Source organism: Lycorma delicatula, chromosome 12 (genome assembly GCF_047948215.1).
Source record: "Lycorma delicatula isolate Av1 chromosome 12, ASM4794821v1, whole genome shotgun sequence".
Lineage (NCBI taxonomy): Eukaryota > Metazoa > Arthropoda > Insecta > Hemiptera > Fulgoridae > Lycorma > Lycorma delicatula.
In genome coordinates this window covers 32,230,023-32,246,824 of record NC_134466.1, presented here as the reverse complement: position 1 = coordinate 32,246,824, position 16,802 = coordinate 32,230,023, and the positions used below count along the sequence as shown (strand labels likewise).

Genomic DNA, 16,802 nt, shown 5'->3' with positions numbered 1-16,802 from the left:
TGTTAACTATTTTCTTGAAATTTCTCTCAAACCATCATGAATGTTTTGTTTTCTTCTTCTTCCATCACAATTCACTTGTGGTTTCAAAGGGTTACCAGCACTTTCTTGGCCGTCCCACACTTCTTTTGTCTTTTGGTCGATAGTGTATTATTTCCTTAGGGAACCTTCTGTCTACCAACCTATTAACATGGTCCTTCCACCTCTCCCTGTTCTCTACTATTGTGTCACACAAGGGTAGAACATTTAACTCTCTTCTGATATCCTTGTTCCTAAAATGATCTTGTCTGGTGCACCCCTTTTCCAAACACAGGTATCTCATTTCCCCTACCTGAATTTTACTGAGCTGTCTGATAAGATCCAACCCTCAGAGCCATACAACAGAGCAGGAACAGCCATCACTTTATAAAACTTCATTCGAGTCTCATTCAGCATCTTCCTGTGCACTGTTCTCCTTATAGTTTCACAAATGGCTTGAAATCTAGAGATCTTCTTATCACAATCTCTGTTGTTCTCATAAGTAATATCACAGCCTACGTAATTAAAATGAGACACCTGTTCAAGAATCTTATCTCCTAGAATGATTTTTTATCTAACCGGAAACGTTCCCAGAAGTCTTTGTCAGGGATATCTTCATATTATATTGAGAGCTTAAACCATTCAGATAGAACACAGTCCTCTGTAAATCATCTTCCATTCTTTGAAGGATTATCTGCAAATAAGATGTTATTGATGGATACATCAGGGTTTATTTGTATTCCTTGGCTTACTGCACTCTTTCATTCTCTACACATTTCAACCATATATATATATAATATATATGTACATATTAAACTGAGAGGAAGAAAGGGGACAACTCTACCGTACACCTCTATTTATCACAACCTCCTCAGTCATCCTCCCATCACTATTGATGTCTTTGCATACATACTTTTAATCGCATTTATTAAATCTTGTGGAATCCCTCTTTTCACCATGATGTACCATAATTTTCCTCTGAGTACTCTGACGAAGACCTTCTCATAGTCTACAAAGCTGAGATGTGCATCCAAATTAAACTCTGCTCTTTTTGCAATGATCTGTTGAATAGAGAAAACACCTTCCATACATGACTGGCCTCTTCGAAAACCCACCTGGTCCTCCATTAAAACTACCTCCAAAATATTTAGCAGTCAATGGTTGACAATACTGCTATATAACTTATAGTAGGTGCATAACAAACTTATCTCTCTGTAACTCTTCACCAAACGTCTATTCCCTTTCTTAAAAAGGGATATCACTTTGGCTATCTTCACTTCTTAGGGATTTTTAACACATCCAACACATATTAAGTGTAAGAGGCGCAGCTTAAATAATGTGCCTCCACACTTCAAGAGCTCAAAGTTAATACCATCTACTCCTACTCCTTTTTTTTTTTGTTGTTTTCAAAACATTTTCCAATTCTTTCATTTTTGTCAAATCAATTTCAAATCTTTTTTCAGTAGGTTCTGAGATATCTTATAGATCTCTTGAACCACAAGTCTTTGTGATGTTCTATCCATTCTTTCTTACCTACAATATCCAGTGATGCTGTGTTTTGCTCTGAGCTATTTAGATGTTTCATGAGTTTATAACCAATTGTTTGTCTGCCATGTATATCCTTCCCCACCATAGATATAAACTTTTCCCACGATTTCTGATGAGCTCTCCTCACTATGATTTTAGCATAAGTTCTTTTAATTCTACTGTTCTCATGTGCTGTCTGAAGGATTCTGTATCATAGCTTTATATGCCTTCCTTTTATCTCCTGTTGCCTCTTGTATCTCGTCATCTCACAACTTCGCACCCTTCTTAAATCTAAATTTTTTTGTTTTCCCTACTGTTTCACAGGCTATCTCTCTTACTTCATTCAATAAATTTTTCCGTTCTTCATCTACATCATTCATTTTTGGGATTTCGGCAAGCAGTTGTGTCAACCTTTGCTGATACATAAAATGAATACTTTCTTAATGGAGCAAATACACTTCAAAGATCTCATCTGGCATATCTCTCTCTCCTCACTGCAAATCTTCTCCTCCACCTTGCCAATAACTCTATCTCAGAAACAATCAAGTAATGATCACTATTAATACTTCAGCAAAATCTTTCCGCTTGGTGTCTCTCACTTCATCATATAGTAACGACTTTCAGAGGTACAAAGCACAGATGGAAATATTGGCGTTAAATATTGGTGTTTCGGTTGGTGAATTGAACACTCCATTCTTACTTAAAGAATTGTTGCACGCACTTAAGAACTCACGTGCAGTTCCCCTGGACCAGACAACATTCGCCTTTGTATGCTTTCACACCTTCCTAACTCAGCACTACAACATCTTTTGAATATTTACTATGGTTTATTCTCCAAACAAGTCTTTCTGCCCAGCTGGTCAGAAGCATTTATTATACCAGTACTAAGGCCTGGTAAAGACAAAACCGATCCCTCAAGCTACCACCCTATTTCTTTAACAAGCGTGTTGTGTAAAATAATGGAGGGAATGGTAAACTGCAGGCTTGCATGGTACTTGGAGAAACATGGCTTTCTTTCTTCGGAACAGTGTGGTTTCCGATAAGGGAGATCTTCCATTGACCATTTAGTGTCAATGGAGACAGCCATACAAAACGCCTTTCTGAACCACCAACACCTGTTTGTGTAGACGTTTCACTTTCAGACAGTGTCGTCTCGGAAAATGGAGTACCTCAAGGTAGTGTATTAAATGCCACCTTGTTTTCTGTGGCCATAAACAGCATTACCAATTGTGTACAGGCTCTTGTCTCTTGTTCTCTATTTGTTTTCTCTATTTACATTGTGAGCCGCTCTACACCCACTGCAGAGCGACTGATACAGAACACTATATTTCGCCTTGAGGCTTGGTCAAGAACTACTGGTTTCACATTTTCACCCGACAAAACGAAATGTTTAGTCTTTTCTCGGCTACAGAACCCTTCTCTAATCATGCTTTTCTTGGTGTACATCATGCTTTTCTTCGGCTTGCCACAGGTGCGTTTAGATCAAGCCCTATCGCAAGCTTACTTGTAAACAGTGGCGAGCCATCACTTTGGGATAGACGAGACCAGCTTTTGTTATCTTATTTTGCCGTCTCAAAGGATAGCCAAATCACCCAGCTTTTGACCCAGTTCTTAAGAATCCTAATTTAAGGAAGTATGAGGACCGTCCACGTTGTACTGCGCCTGTGGGTGTCCATACACGATGTCTGCTGCAGCGTATAAATGTTGACACTTCCTCGTTCTTTCCATCATGTCCATCCTCCGTGGACAAAAACCTTATAAATTTTACATTTGACCTTACAACATACGATAAACGATCAACACCACCTACTGTTTTCCGGCAGATGTTTCAGTTTCTTCTCACAAAGTCGAACCCAGATGCGATGATATACACTGATGGGTCGAAACAAGACGGTACTGTTGGTTGTGCTTTTGTTATCAATGAAAAGACTTATATGTTTGGCCTACCCAGTGTGTTCACCGCAGAACTACAGGCTATAAATAGGGCTCTAAACATCATTAGGCCTAAATATAGGAGCATTCTTATTTGCAGTGCTCTCCAGGCGTTAGAAAACTTTTATTCCAAACATCCTGTCATCATTGACATTTATGATACAATCGCTGAGTTAGATAAACGCAACACAGAGGTAAGTTTTTGCAGGATCCCGAGCCACGTAGGGATTCTAGGTAATGAAAGAGCAGATTCTGCTGCCAAAGAAGCGTGTATTCAGCCTCCAGCCTCCTTTCACCACCCGAGTTACTATCTTTGATTTTATCAGTCTTATAAAACAATCGCTGAGAGCAAGGTGGCAAAGTGACTGGGTGGCTACCGTCGATAATAAACTCCGACGGATTAAAGATTCAGTGTTGCCATGGGGCTCCTCTTGCAGAAAATCTCGTCATGAGGAAGTGGTCCTCTGCCAGTTATGGTTAGAACATATGAGGATCACACACGAATACCTAATGTCAGGAGAGGCTCCACCCCTATGCACACGATTCAACTGTCACATGACTGTACACCACATTCTCGTGGACTGCATATGTTATGCGGCGTTGTGTCGTCAGTTTAATCTACCTAGAAACATCCATGATATCTTGTGCAACAATAACGGAATTTTTGACCGGATGTTTCTGTTTTTGCATAGTACAAGGTTACTGCAAAAAATTTAATATTATCATATATCTTTTTCTGTTAGAAGAGTTTTTTAATAATTTTAACCTTTACTTTCAATTTTTATTTTTTTGGTTCTATGTATTTAATTTTACTGTCCGGGGAGGGGACCTTTTGCACAACCTATCAGAATTGGGTAAGTTTTATATAGTTCTTTATTCTATTATTTTAACTTTTATATTTTAATGACTTCGTCTGTAGTATTAGTTTTGAGTTTTATTTTGCCTTCTTGGCTTGTTTTAATAAATTTTAATTATATGATTAATATTACATTTACACCTTATAAACTTTATTGTTTTGAAGTTATTTTACCCTTTTATTAATAAAATTCCGGGCGATGATAACACCCAGGCGTTTTTCGCCCACAAACAAAAAAAAAACTATTAATATCACTTCCTCTATATACCCTAGTGTCACATACCTGTGGAGGTATTTTCTTATTGGCAATGACATAATCAATTAAGGACCTATAGCCCCTTGTGCACCATGTTTACTTATGAATATCTTCTTCTCAAAAAAAATGTATTAGTGATCTTCAGCTCATTGTATGTTGTAAAATCTCTTAATTGTTTTCCATTTTCATTCAGGCAAGACTCACCAAAACATCCGGAGACATTTGGAACTGGTTGGTTACCTACTCTAGCATTCAGGTCTCCCACTGTTATCAAAAAGTCTGAATTATATTTATTTACTTGAATTTTGAGGTGTTCATAAAAATTCTTCAATTTCCTCCATCTTCCCCTCTTCAGGCGCATATACACTAATTACTGTCAGGTAACCTTGATCTATTTTTAAGCGTACCGTGATTATCCTTTCATTAATAAAGATATAACTTCGAATATGTTTCTTCCACTTTGTATCCACAAGCACTGCAACACCACAGCAAGCTCTTTTCCCTTGCTCAATGTCACTATACATCAATGTATAACCTTCCAGATCCTTTATGCCCTTGAGCTTCTTCTTTGTTTCTGTCATAATTGCAATGTTCACCTTGCATTCCCTCAATTGATGAGCCAATCCCACTTCTTTGTTATTATTCAAACCTCTAACATTCCACATCCCCAAAATAAGTCCTTTAATCCACAACCTTTATTCTTTCCAGTGCCAGATTTGTGTTTATCCATAATCCTGTCCGGTTTATTTTGTTTATTTAGCAAGTAATTCTTAGTTCCCCTAAAGGCGCTACCAATGTCTTGTAGGGTAGTCCAGTGATAGGGGTTGTCATCTTAAAGCCTCTGAACTTGCTCTGGGATTAAAATTTGGAGTTCCACCTCCTAGGCTCTTCCCCCTTCCTTGCAGTAGAAAATTTCTCCCCAACCACCATCAAAGCCATTGACCATTGGAAACCTATTTCAAAAGAGTAAGAAGGAAGATCGGAAAAAGGTGTAGGAAACCTGTTCACCACACAAGTATGGTGGGAAGTACTACCCAGGTTGATGGGTGGGAACGCTCTTCTACTCCCTTAAAACCTACTCAGGGGGTACTGTCCCAGGCAGGGGCAGTTTTTGTTTCATGGTGACTATTTTATTTTGCCAAAACCCCCAGCCCAAATCTTATACAGCCAGTGAGCATCCCTGATTCCTATAGGATGCGCCCGATGGAGGTAACCGCCAACTCCCCACACAGGATATTTTTTTTTTGTATTTTAGGTAATTAATTGCTTTTAAATGGCATCTAAAAAGACTGTTTATTAACCATTGATTAGATGTTAAATTACACCCATAATTCAGTCAGCAGAGAAGAAATAGAGATGTGTATCATGCTTTTTGTGATGTGTGTAAAAACATTTTGGACTGGCAATATGAACAATATGACTTCACACAATAAAGGAAAGCAGCATAATGAAATAATTAAAATAAGGATTTCTCAGCCTTCACTGAAAACATTTTTACTTCCCAGTGGTACTCAGCAGACTAAAATTTTGGTCAACAGTTGTGAGAACAGTTGTTTACGCCATTCTGGCATAAAGTTTTCCGTTATTTTCTACGAATTCCAAGCTAGGGTAGGTCCCGTTGTTTTGTTACAAGGAATGTTTGAATTCCACTTGGTTTCGTATTGCTGGGTCTGTAAAGCCCATCTGTTTTTATTATTGTTCTTGTGTTCGACCCTCCCACCGTCATCCTTAGCGACCGCGCCTATTATTCTATCGAGTTATTTCTGACTACCCTTTTCATACAACCGTTATTTTTTCGTCCCCTTACTAATATACACACACACACTCTCCTGTCCACTACCTGGATCTGGTTACCCCCGCCTTTTTTCGCTATCTTTTCGGCAGAGTACCTCCAACATCTCACCACTGCAGTCGCCTAGGGCAATACTCTCCTGCAAACTCTGTGGTAACATTCACGCTCAAGCAGAATTTCAAACTCATCACTACACATTTGAGATTCCACGCCTCATTCTACCACTAAACCACATCACGCCGCTGTATTCCTGATTCACCGTGCGGACTACGCCCAGGACTACATAGGTATTCTTCTGTACTTGCTGTTACGAGTTCATCTCTGGCAAATATTTGTGTGCTACAGGCAAGTTCAGTTTTTCATTACTCATTACGTTAAACCCTTTATGTTATCATTCAAATTTGTGGAACATTCAGTTCATCCTACCTATGCCGTTCAAGTTTCAATTTCACTTTAGTACAGTCACGACAGGTCACTTACAGAAGGCTGTCATTGTTCAGCTGCAACCCATTTCATGTGCTCAATTAAGTTCAGTGTGATTATATTGTAATTAACTCTTTTGTACTGTAATATTATTGTGTATTTTTCTACGTCAAACTAGAATTACATTTTTACATTATTTAACGTTAAGTTTGTGGTTCATAAATCAGGAAAGGCCAATGCCAATCAAGATTTACTTTAATTTATTTTTCTAAGTTTATGACATTTGTTCATTGCTAATTTTTCAATATTACAGCATTTGTCAGTAATGCAATAGTTTTCAGGCATACTATGTTTATTGATGTTATATTTTTCTAAAGTTATAATTAAAACTAAGGTGTTTCATGTTATCCTTCAGGCTTTGTCAAAAACGTATATTGTAACAATCTGTATTTAGAAGCGTGTACTCATGTATTTTTTCAGTTAACTATCATTGTTCAGACGCTGATTTCAGCTGATGTATTAAGTAGTTTTTAAGGTTATAATAATTAACTTATATCAAGTTGTTCTCATTAAAGTCCAATTTCTTTTGGCAAATACTAGCTGTGTTTTTTTATTTTTTAACTTTACCCAACAACAGTGGTTGCGATACATCTGTGTGTACTTTGCCTGGATCTTCTGATTAGAGTAATATCATTTCAGCAGCAAACAATGCACTTGAATTCTTGACTTCATTTAAAACAAAATGACAACACAATTACTTCTTTTTGCTGCAAAGATGATGTTTCTAAGGTGTAGATTATGTGGGTTCTCAGTGTTGTACAAAATAAGTTCTAAGTGTTGTATAAAACATATCTTTAAGTTCATGTAAAGATATTAGTGCAACTTTTAAAATTATGTTTCCTAATAGTTGTGTAGCATCAAAATTCCAGCTTGGAGCTATCAAATGCTCTTATTCATCAATCATGGCTTGCACCATACTTTGATGATTCTGCAAATATGCTACAATAATAATGATAGAATAATTTTCAAGTAAATGTTAATAACATTTGTTTTCTATACAAAATAAGGTGTTCTGTTTTAGTTTTCTTATCCATATTACTGTTAGTCACAGTGATTTTAATTTTCTTCTAAGTTGTGATCGTACATATATTCTTGTATTGTTTTTTGTTTACTTTCCAAAATAATGTCGGTTAATTTATCTGAAAAACATTTAGCAATCTTAGGTGTGAGTCAATTATTTTTAAAAATTGCTGTAGTTAGTGATTATAAAACCAAATGTATAGCTGAAGAATGTGTTCCCAAAATCAAATTTTTAATTAAATCAGGGGAGTATTGAAGTTATTCAAGAGCTACTTTGCCCCTGGCACAGCAAAGTCCAGGAGTTGCGTCATTCCATTTTGAATTGTAAATGTTTACATTTTGTAATCATGTTACCTATTTGAATATTTTTCAATTTCAAGGTAATAATCAAAAGCTGATTTTAGACCTCGGATATTTCTGCACAATTAAACTCAATTTTGAGCTGAGAGTGTATGTTGCTCTTAAAGTCTTTGAGAATGCTTTGGTGTAGACTCATGTTATCTATGATCATGAATTCTAGTAATCCTAGAAGTTCTTCCTATCTGTGACCTCTCTGACCAAGGCATTATGAAAAATATTAATACCCAATTGAAAATCGAATCTAAGCCAGTTATGTTTATGGCTTACTGTGATAGAATTTCTTAGTTCAGGAAATAAAAATTTACAGTGCTACTTTACAAATGTGAGGATGAGTTGTCATAGGTTACCTCTAGATTAGAAAATGACATAGACATTGACATAGATTAGACATAGACATTGACAATCGGTGTAAACAATGACAATTAAATTTACTAAATAAGTTCTTGTTTATTTATTTATAGATATTTTAATCTATGATTTATATATATTAGTGCGATTGGTGATGTAAGAATTGTGGTAAAATTCTTAGTCATAGGTAAGCTACTGTTAAAATTTTTTGATTGGTTCAGTAATTTTTGCAGTTATTGAGAACAAAGAAGATGACATTGTTTCTTTATATAATTGTTATATATATGATTTTTCTTTTTTTAAATTTAAAACATAATATTTAAAATTTCCTTAACATGTTGACAATATGCTAATACAGTACTGTACTGATTATCTGATTTATTTAAAATTTCTTATCAATTTGTTACCAACTTAAATAATACTTATAAAAATGTCCCCATCAGATTCTGTCTGCATATTCATTAGGATGAATTTATGTTTATATGTATAAAATCTTTCTAAAATTTCTAATTTTTTATTATTACTTATGTGTTCAATGTTTAATTTTGCAATTGTTTCTAAATTATTTTCCAAACTAGTTATATTATGTCGTTAATTATTAAATGGTCTGCTGCATTTGAGAATCCTATTGTTTTATTTTTAAATGACCTGAAATGTTCATTAAATCTAAACTTAATTAATGCTTATAATGATAAAAAAATATTAAACCTGCTTATAAACCTGATAGTTATATAATAAAATATTTAAAATGTTATAATAATGAAATAGTAAAAAGATATGCGATTCTTCTGGTATTTATAAAATAAAATGCAATAATTATGAAAAAATATATATTGAAAAATCAAATAGGTCATTTAAAAATAGATTTAATGAACATTTCAGGTCATTTAAAAATAAAAAACAATAGATTTCTCAAATGTAGCGGACCATTTAATAATTAATTAACAAGCATAATAAAACTAATTTGGAAAATAATTTAGAAATAATTGAAAATGTAAACACTGAACACGAAAGTAATAATAAAAAATTAGAAATTTTACATATTGTTACCACATATGCTTAATTTAATATCGGCGGGTGACAATGGTAGCAGCTCAGATATTAGCTGGAGCACAGTATATCTATGCACTGGTACAAGCACCACTCCTGCCATACAGATGACCGCGCAGTTCTTCCACCATAGCAGCACTGCAGCCCCACCACTCTTAGGCTCCAATAAAAGAACGTGCACCAGAGTGAATTTTTAATTCATTGTTGACCACCACCTGGACCATAAGATACTATAAGGTTAGTATCTACAACTAGCTGTCGAAGCCATTTGACGACAACAGCCATTTTCAGGACTACCATACGATTAGTGTAATTACAACGAGCTGTCAAAGCCAATCAATGACAAAAACAGCCCTTTTCAGGGCTACCGTAAGGTTAGTAAGTGCCACATGTCGTAGAAGCCATTCGGCGACATAGGGTTCTGTGGTGCCATGAGAAAAACTTGGTATCATAAAGAAAAGATAAGAATTTGTTTTATACAAATTAGTAGTTGAAAATGAAATTAATTTTTAATAATTTATATTTTACTTTTAATGTCATTAAATTACATAAATGAAAATTTATTTGATATGTAAAATGTTAAAAGGTAAAATTTATTTGATAAAACATGTTTGATATGTAATTTCTAAGTTTCGTAAATTACTTGTTGCATGAAACTGACTAACTGATCATTAACTATGAGTTTTGTACTACTTCTGGCCATATTATTATCTCTTAACTCTCTTTTAGAAATGATTTCAGTTAGTCCTAAACATTCACACTGTTTGGAATGTAATTGTACAATTCAGTGGTATTTGAATTTTTCTCCTGCAATTTCCTTATAGTTTTTGGTAAATGAACTACATTGGCATCGAGTGAACTCCACAATGTAACTGCTTGCATCCTTATTCAGTTTGAAAATTAACAGTAAATACACCATATTATTTTGTTATGTTAACTATCAGCCAACTGATGTGACAACACTACTGAATCTTGACTTGCTCTTTTTAAAACTTGCCTGGTCTGACTGGAATCCTGTCTTGCTTGTTCTGAAATCTGATTGGTTATTAATTTTCTGTCTGAATATGATCAGGACTTGGTTACCAGCTGTCAATTGTGTAAAAAGATTATTTGGTTATTAAGTTGCTGTCTGAATTCGGTCAGGACTTGGCTAGCAGCTATCAATTGTCTAAACAGATTGTTATTTTTTCTTTTTCATTTTTGAATATTTCACAATTTTTGTATTGATGGCAAAATGATTTTGTTGATCCAGCATGTAAATTCAATGGCTTCTTGAATTTTTATAATGTATAAACAATGGGGTATTACCATAGTAGGCAATCTACCTCTACAGTTAGTGGCACTACTGAATCACATTGAAATAAGAAAATAAGTACAAAAAATAATGAATAAATCGACTTATTTAAGAATAAATGGAATTATTTTTATTTTATTAATACTGAAATTACAATTTCAGTAACCTATGCTCGCTAGTCAAGGTTAGTGAGCAAAGTAAGCGTAGGTTAAGTTGGATTAGATTATATTTATAATTAATTTTAAGCATATAATTATAACATGAGCAAGGTTAATTTATTCTTAAATTAGTCAGTCCATTTATTCATTCATTTTTTATATCTATTTTCTTATTTCAATTTAGCATTTCAGTGATGCTATCTAAGAACTAACTAACTACAGATGTAGATTGGTTACTACATTAATACCAACAATGGATATAAATCAGGTTCCAAGAAAATTGTGGCTGGCAGTTTGGTAGAATGTCAACGGAGTCTACTGATCCACTTATTCCTGACCCATCTAGCGCAGTCCAAATTGTAATTTATTAATCGTTATTTTTTTATATTTATTAACTTAAGTTTTTATTTGTACTTATATTAAATCGCCCTACATCAACTGATATGAATGTTTAACAATTTAAGTGTATATTTTAGATATTTTTTTTAAGTTTTCTGAATGTTTTCTATTTATGATTTTTATACTGTTGATATATTAATAAAACTTAATATATTTATTGTTATGTAATCAAAAAGGAGAAATCAGATTTGAAGCCACAGCATTATTCAGTCCATCAATCAGATTATGACAGCCATCTTGTACAACATTCCTCCCTCTCCACAAAACTATGACAAAATCATGAAAATTTCAGTATTAATGATAAAAAAATGTAATAGAAACAGTATATTGGATGCTATTTGATAGATCCATTTAAAATTTATTTATAGATATAAAAAATCAAAATAATAATGGAAAGAGATTATTTCTACATAAATCTTCACAAGGATTGAGGAGTTTAATGGATCAAATAAAGAACACTTTTAAGTTGTTAATACCATCATCTGTTGAATGGGGTTCACAAAGTTCATATGTATTTGATTATCTGAGAGAAGATTTCATGAAACCGGTCACAAACTATGGTATGTAATTTTTTGTAATCCATTTAACAAATTTCTTTGGCTGCTATGGTCATTAATCTTTAAAAAAAAGTGTAGCATAGAATACAAACAGTGCCCACCCTTCATAATTTTGATAACCTTTGGGAAAGGTTTGTTGAACATTATTCTTGTTGTTGGTATTTAATCTTTTATTTATTCTTGTTTTGTTTTGGTTTGTATTCTTTTCTTGTCTTGTTGTGTTTTTATTTTATCTTGTATTTATTCTTGTTGCTATGGTCATTAATCTTTAAAAAATGTATAGCATAAAAAGAAACAGTATCCATCCCTCAACTTTGATAACCTTTGGGAAAAGATCATTATTCTTGTTGGAATTTTACCTTTTATTATACATTCAGTTTCACGGGTGTTACTCTCCAAAATGTTCCAGGTTTTGTGGAAACATCAGGGTGTAAGAAGTAAAAATTAGTTGAAATAGTAAAAATTAAAATCGATCGAGAATATCTCGTTAAAATATTAGAAGTAAAAATATGTAGGAAAGCACTAAACTTAAATAAGGATACTCCGACAAAAACATATTCAAAAGATAAGTTATTGGAAGAATTGTCAGATCCTTTCAATATTGGAACAGGGGTTAGACAAGGTAATGGAGTTTCACCACTTTTATTCAACTGGCCCTGGAGAAATTTATCCAACAATGGAGAAAAGAGTTGAAGGGAAAAGTATAATGTTGTGGAAATGATTATATGCATTGATAATCTATAATATGTATGTGATGAATTAATCATGTAATAAAGAAATAAAAAGTATAAAATTGATCTATTTCATGTACGAATATTTACTTGTACAAATAATAATAATAATAACATAGAAGTTCTTAGTTTTGCATTCACAGATGATATAGACATTTTTGCAGAAAAAATTAAGGATGCCAAAACCCAAATAGAGATACTAAAAGAAGTTGCTGAGAAAATTAGCCTAATGTATTCTTTGAAAAAACTGTGTACTTGGAAGAATGAATCCAACCAATTGACCAAGAAAAAGAGTCATCACCGAACAAGAAATGGAGAATGGAGCTAGCACTAAACAGTTTTAAAACCAACAAAAAATTCATTTTGTTGGCAAAAATAAGACCTTATTGTACAGTAGACCAAGAAATATTGTATGAAATAAAATGCCACTCTCTGGATTGAATGGATGTAATCGAAGGATTAAGAATGTGGGGAAGAGAATACTAAGAACAATTCTGGGACCAAAACTGAATGAAAGGGGGCTCTACAGATTGAGATCCATAGAAGACTGTATGAAATTAGGAGTGGTTAAAGTAAAAAATGCATTGAGAAGAAGAAGGAGGCCAAACTACTTCAGACACTTTACCAAATAGGTGGAGGATGGCTAACTAAAATTATCTTCAACTACTTTTATAACAATAAAAGAAAAAAATAGTGGATAGAGAGAAATATTAAGAATATTGAAGACATGGACGTTGAAAAATAAACAGATTCAGAGAATCAATCAAAAAATCTGAAGATCTTCAGGACAGTAAGTAGAAGGGGAGAAGTGGGCTACTCAGAGGAGAAAAGGAAAGCAATGAGAATTTGAATGAAGTATTTTTTTGAGGATGAAAGATAGCAAAGAATGTTGAGAAGAGAAGAAGAATGTTGAGAATGTCCTGAAGAAAAATTGTTTTCATGTGGTCCATAGATGGTCTGAAAGAAAGAAATTAATTAAAAAAATTATTAGCTAATAGAGTAAATTAGCTGGCAGTTGTATTGTTATCTTTTGGTGTTATAATTCAAAGAATTCAATGCTAAAATTTCAATACAAATTCTAACAATGGAAATTAAAAGCTATATATACATTCTGAGATATAAAACACTGCATATTAATAAAAAAAGATCCAAAATACTTATGCTCCTAAAATTAGCATTTTTAGCAACAAAAAAAAAATTAGAATTGTTTAGCAACAATTTTAAATCAACTAATTCAATTTTCTTTTTTTTTAACAGTTGAGAGAGTATTAAATGAAACAAATCTCCAAGTTGTAGTTTACAGCGGACAACTTGATTTAATCGTAAATACACCAGGTAAGTAAACACAACATTTCATTTAATTTCTAAATATGTTAATTGAAAAAATTAAATATTTTTCATACAAGGTTTAATAAGAAAATACACAAAATTTTCTAATTTCTCAAGCTGTATATGTCTAATTGTCATAATCATTTTTTATTGTCTTGTTACACTTGTCCCAATCAAAGTTCTTTGCTGATTTGTGGCAAAACAATTCATTGCAACTACACCAGAATAATGCACCTGCTCACACTTCACTGCTTGATTGTGAATTTTTGGCTAAAAACACAACATTATGATGCCTCAGCCTCCGAAAAACACATTTAATATTACTCAATTTTTACTGACTTGTTTTCAACCTGTTATATGAATGTTTTTGTAGCAGCTATTTTTTCAGATGAAATGTAGAATAGATGCATATAATTGAAATACTCAATTATAACTTTCATTATAACATAAAAAAAAACATCAAAATGAAGTGAAATCATACAGTAGACAATAAATAAAGCTTTTATTATTGTGTACAGTTAAAAATGGTTAAATATGCTGGCTCTCTATATAAATATAAATTCAATTTATCTTTGCAATACAGCTGTGTAGTTACAAAATTATTTATCACTAAAATTGATTGATACAAAAGGAAATCAAACAAAACCACCACTTTCTAGCTATTTGTTTTTGATGTTTGTATATCAATTTTTTATTTATTTGCTATTCAAACATAATTTTATTTGCTCTGTCATGATGTCCTTTAAATAGTCACTGGATCTTTAATGCAGTGGTTTTCCTTGGCCTTCTGTGGTTCATCTGCCTCTTGGAGCAATTTCTCACCCCCAAGAACAATAGGTGTCCTGACTCTTACCCACTCTTCTGTCCTTATTTGTGGCAATGAGTTTGCCACATCCCTACACCAGTATGTTATACATTATTTTGTCACTTATATGCATTAATACAGTTATAAATCTTATAGTATATCTCAATTAGTTAATTTTAATAAGGGCTCAAATAAACATATTAATAAGATAGTATTGAATTCCATGTCTTCCTATACCCTTACCACATGAACAAGTGAACTATATTGTAAGTAATATGAATGTAAATTGTGTGTAGCTAACAAGACTTTATAGTTGACGCGATATATTTTATTATATGTTAAGTCATGAGATGTTCTCACTTATTGTATGATCCTGAAGAAGTCAACTGTACTAATTTAATGTAATACATATTGAAAAACATTAAGTTTGAAATACAGGAACCTGATTTGGACTTCAAAATTATTTTTTTATTATTTGTCTTACAGGAATGAAAGGACATTACTTTGCACAGTATTTCACCTGGAAATTGTACATATCACATCTTCTTTATTCATTCTTCTTTAATGAATTATTTTTTACATAATGAGTATTAATTAAAATAATGGTAAATCTTAATTACTCTTTGTTCTAATTATTGTAATTGTCTAACCCAGAGAATTGAGATAATGTAATGTCTACAAAAGGAAATTTTGGATCTAATTATAATTACAAATTACAAACATTTTGATATTTCTAATTTAGGTACTTTGAACTGGGTTCAACGGTTACACTGGCCAGGAGCTGAAAAGTGGAAAATGGCTGCTCGACCTGCATTAAAAGTAGAAAGTAAACAAGAAGGTTTTATAAAAGCTTATGATAAATTTACTTTCTATTGGATAAACAGGGCTGGACATATGGTTAGTGACAGAATATTAATTAATAATACTGTATGTTAAGTATGCATATTGCATCACATCAAAATATGTCATTGTATACTAAAGTGATTAAAAATAATAATAAATCAAATTTATGATAACATTTAATGCAGATTCTCTCTTCAACTGTGTAGTCACTTTGAATGGCAATAATAACACAAAAGTACTACTTAAATGTTTTATTTTCTTAGCTGCTAAGTAATGACTGGCTGCAATGGCAGCAAAATAATCCATCATATGTAACCAATATATGTCAAGGTCATTGTCCCCTTTCTGCTCTACAACTGGCTAATGCAAATTGGACACTTTGTGTGTGTGTGTATGTGAGTGCGCGCGCGCACGCGAACGTATATATGCAAATATATACACTGCATTTTTATGCATCATTAGACCTAATTGTTGAGTGATTTATAAATTTATATTTATTTTATGTTTTCAGGTACCAAAAGACAATCCTTATGGTGCTTTAGAAATGTTAAAACAAATAACTCATCATAAAACATAAGCCATAGGTACATTGTGGTTAAAAGCACGCAATAAATGGATGATTGATATGGTAATCCTGCTCTAAAATGTTATTTATTATTTATCATGTGTAAGAACTACTCGAATAAATTGGTTAAAAAAAAATTAATAAACTTAACAAAATATTTTTTAAATTTTTTGTTCTTATAATAACTGTTCTAGTCTTTTACAAATTCCTCATCTCATATCATCCCTCTAGCCTTGCACAGGGGTTCACACATACTACACCTCTCCCAAAGGTGACAGATGACCTTGAACCTGTGCTTCAACTTTTACACTATACTCTTTTCTTTTTTTATGAAGGATAAGATTCTCTTCCAATATATGCAAAACATATTCAAAAATATACTAAAAGAGAAATGTAAAATACCACAAATTTCTATAGGTTTATAATACTACTAAAAAATACTTGTTATGATCAGCAAGCACAATTTTTTGAAATCAGAGTAT

The 16,802-nt window shown here is 32.8% G+C and overlaps 1 protein-coding gene across 5 annotated transcripts in view; it reads left to right on the top strand.

The window, feature by feature from the left end:
* The window catches only part of LOC142332907 (retinoid-inducible serine carboxypeptidase-like), a 43,194-nt gene extending 26,714 nt beyond the window's left edge, over window positions 1-16,480 (top strand). For 2 of the 5 annotated variants that reach the window (XM_075379607.1, XM_075379605.1), the window contains 5 exons: window positions 4,299-4,328; window positions 11,859-12,050; window positions 14,036-14,113; window positions 15,655-15,809; window positions 16,267-16,480. In XM_075379607.1, coding sequence (XP_075235722.1) covers window positions 4,299-4,328; window positions 11,859-12,050; window positions 14,036-14,113; window positions 15,655-15,809; window positions 16,267-16,332 — 521 coding nt within the window. In that variant the 3' untranslated portion in view covers window positions 16,333-16,480. The remainder of the gene's footprint in view (window positions 1-4,298; window positions 4,329-11,858; window positions 12,051-14,035; window positions 14,114-15,654; window positions 15,810-16,266) is intronic. The other 3 variants (XM_075379606.1, XM_075379608.1, XM_075379609.1) reach the window with 3 other exon arrangements.
* The last annotated feature ends 322 nt before the right edge of the window (window positions 16,481-16,802 follow it).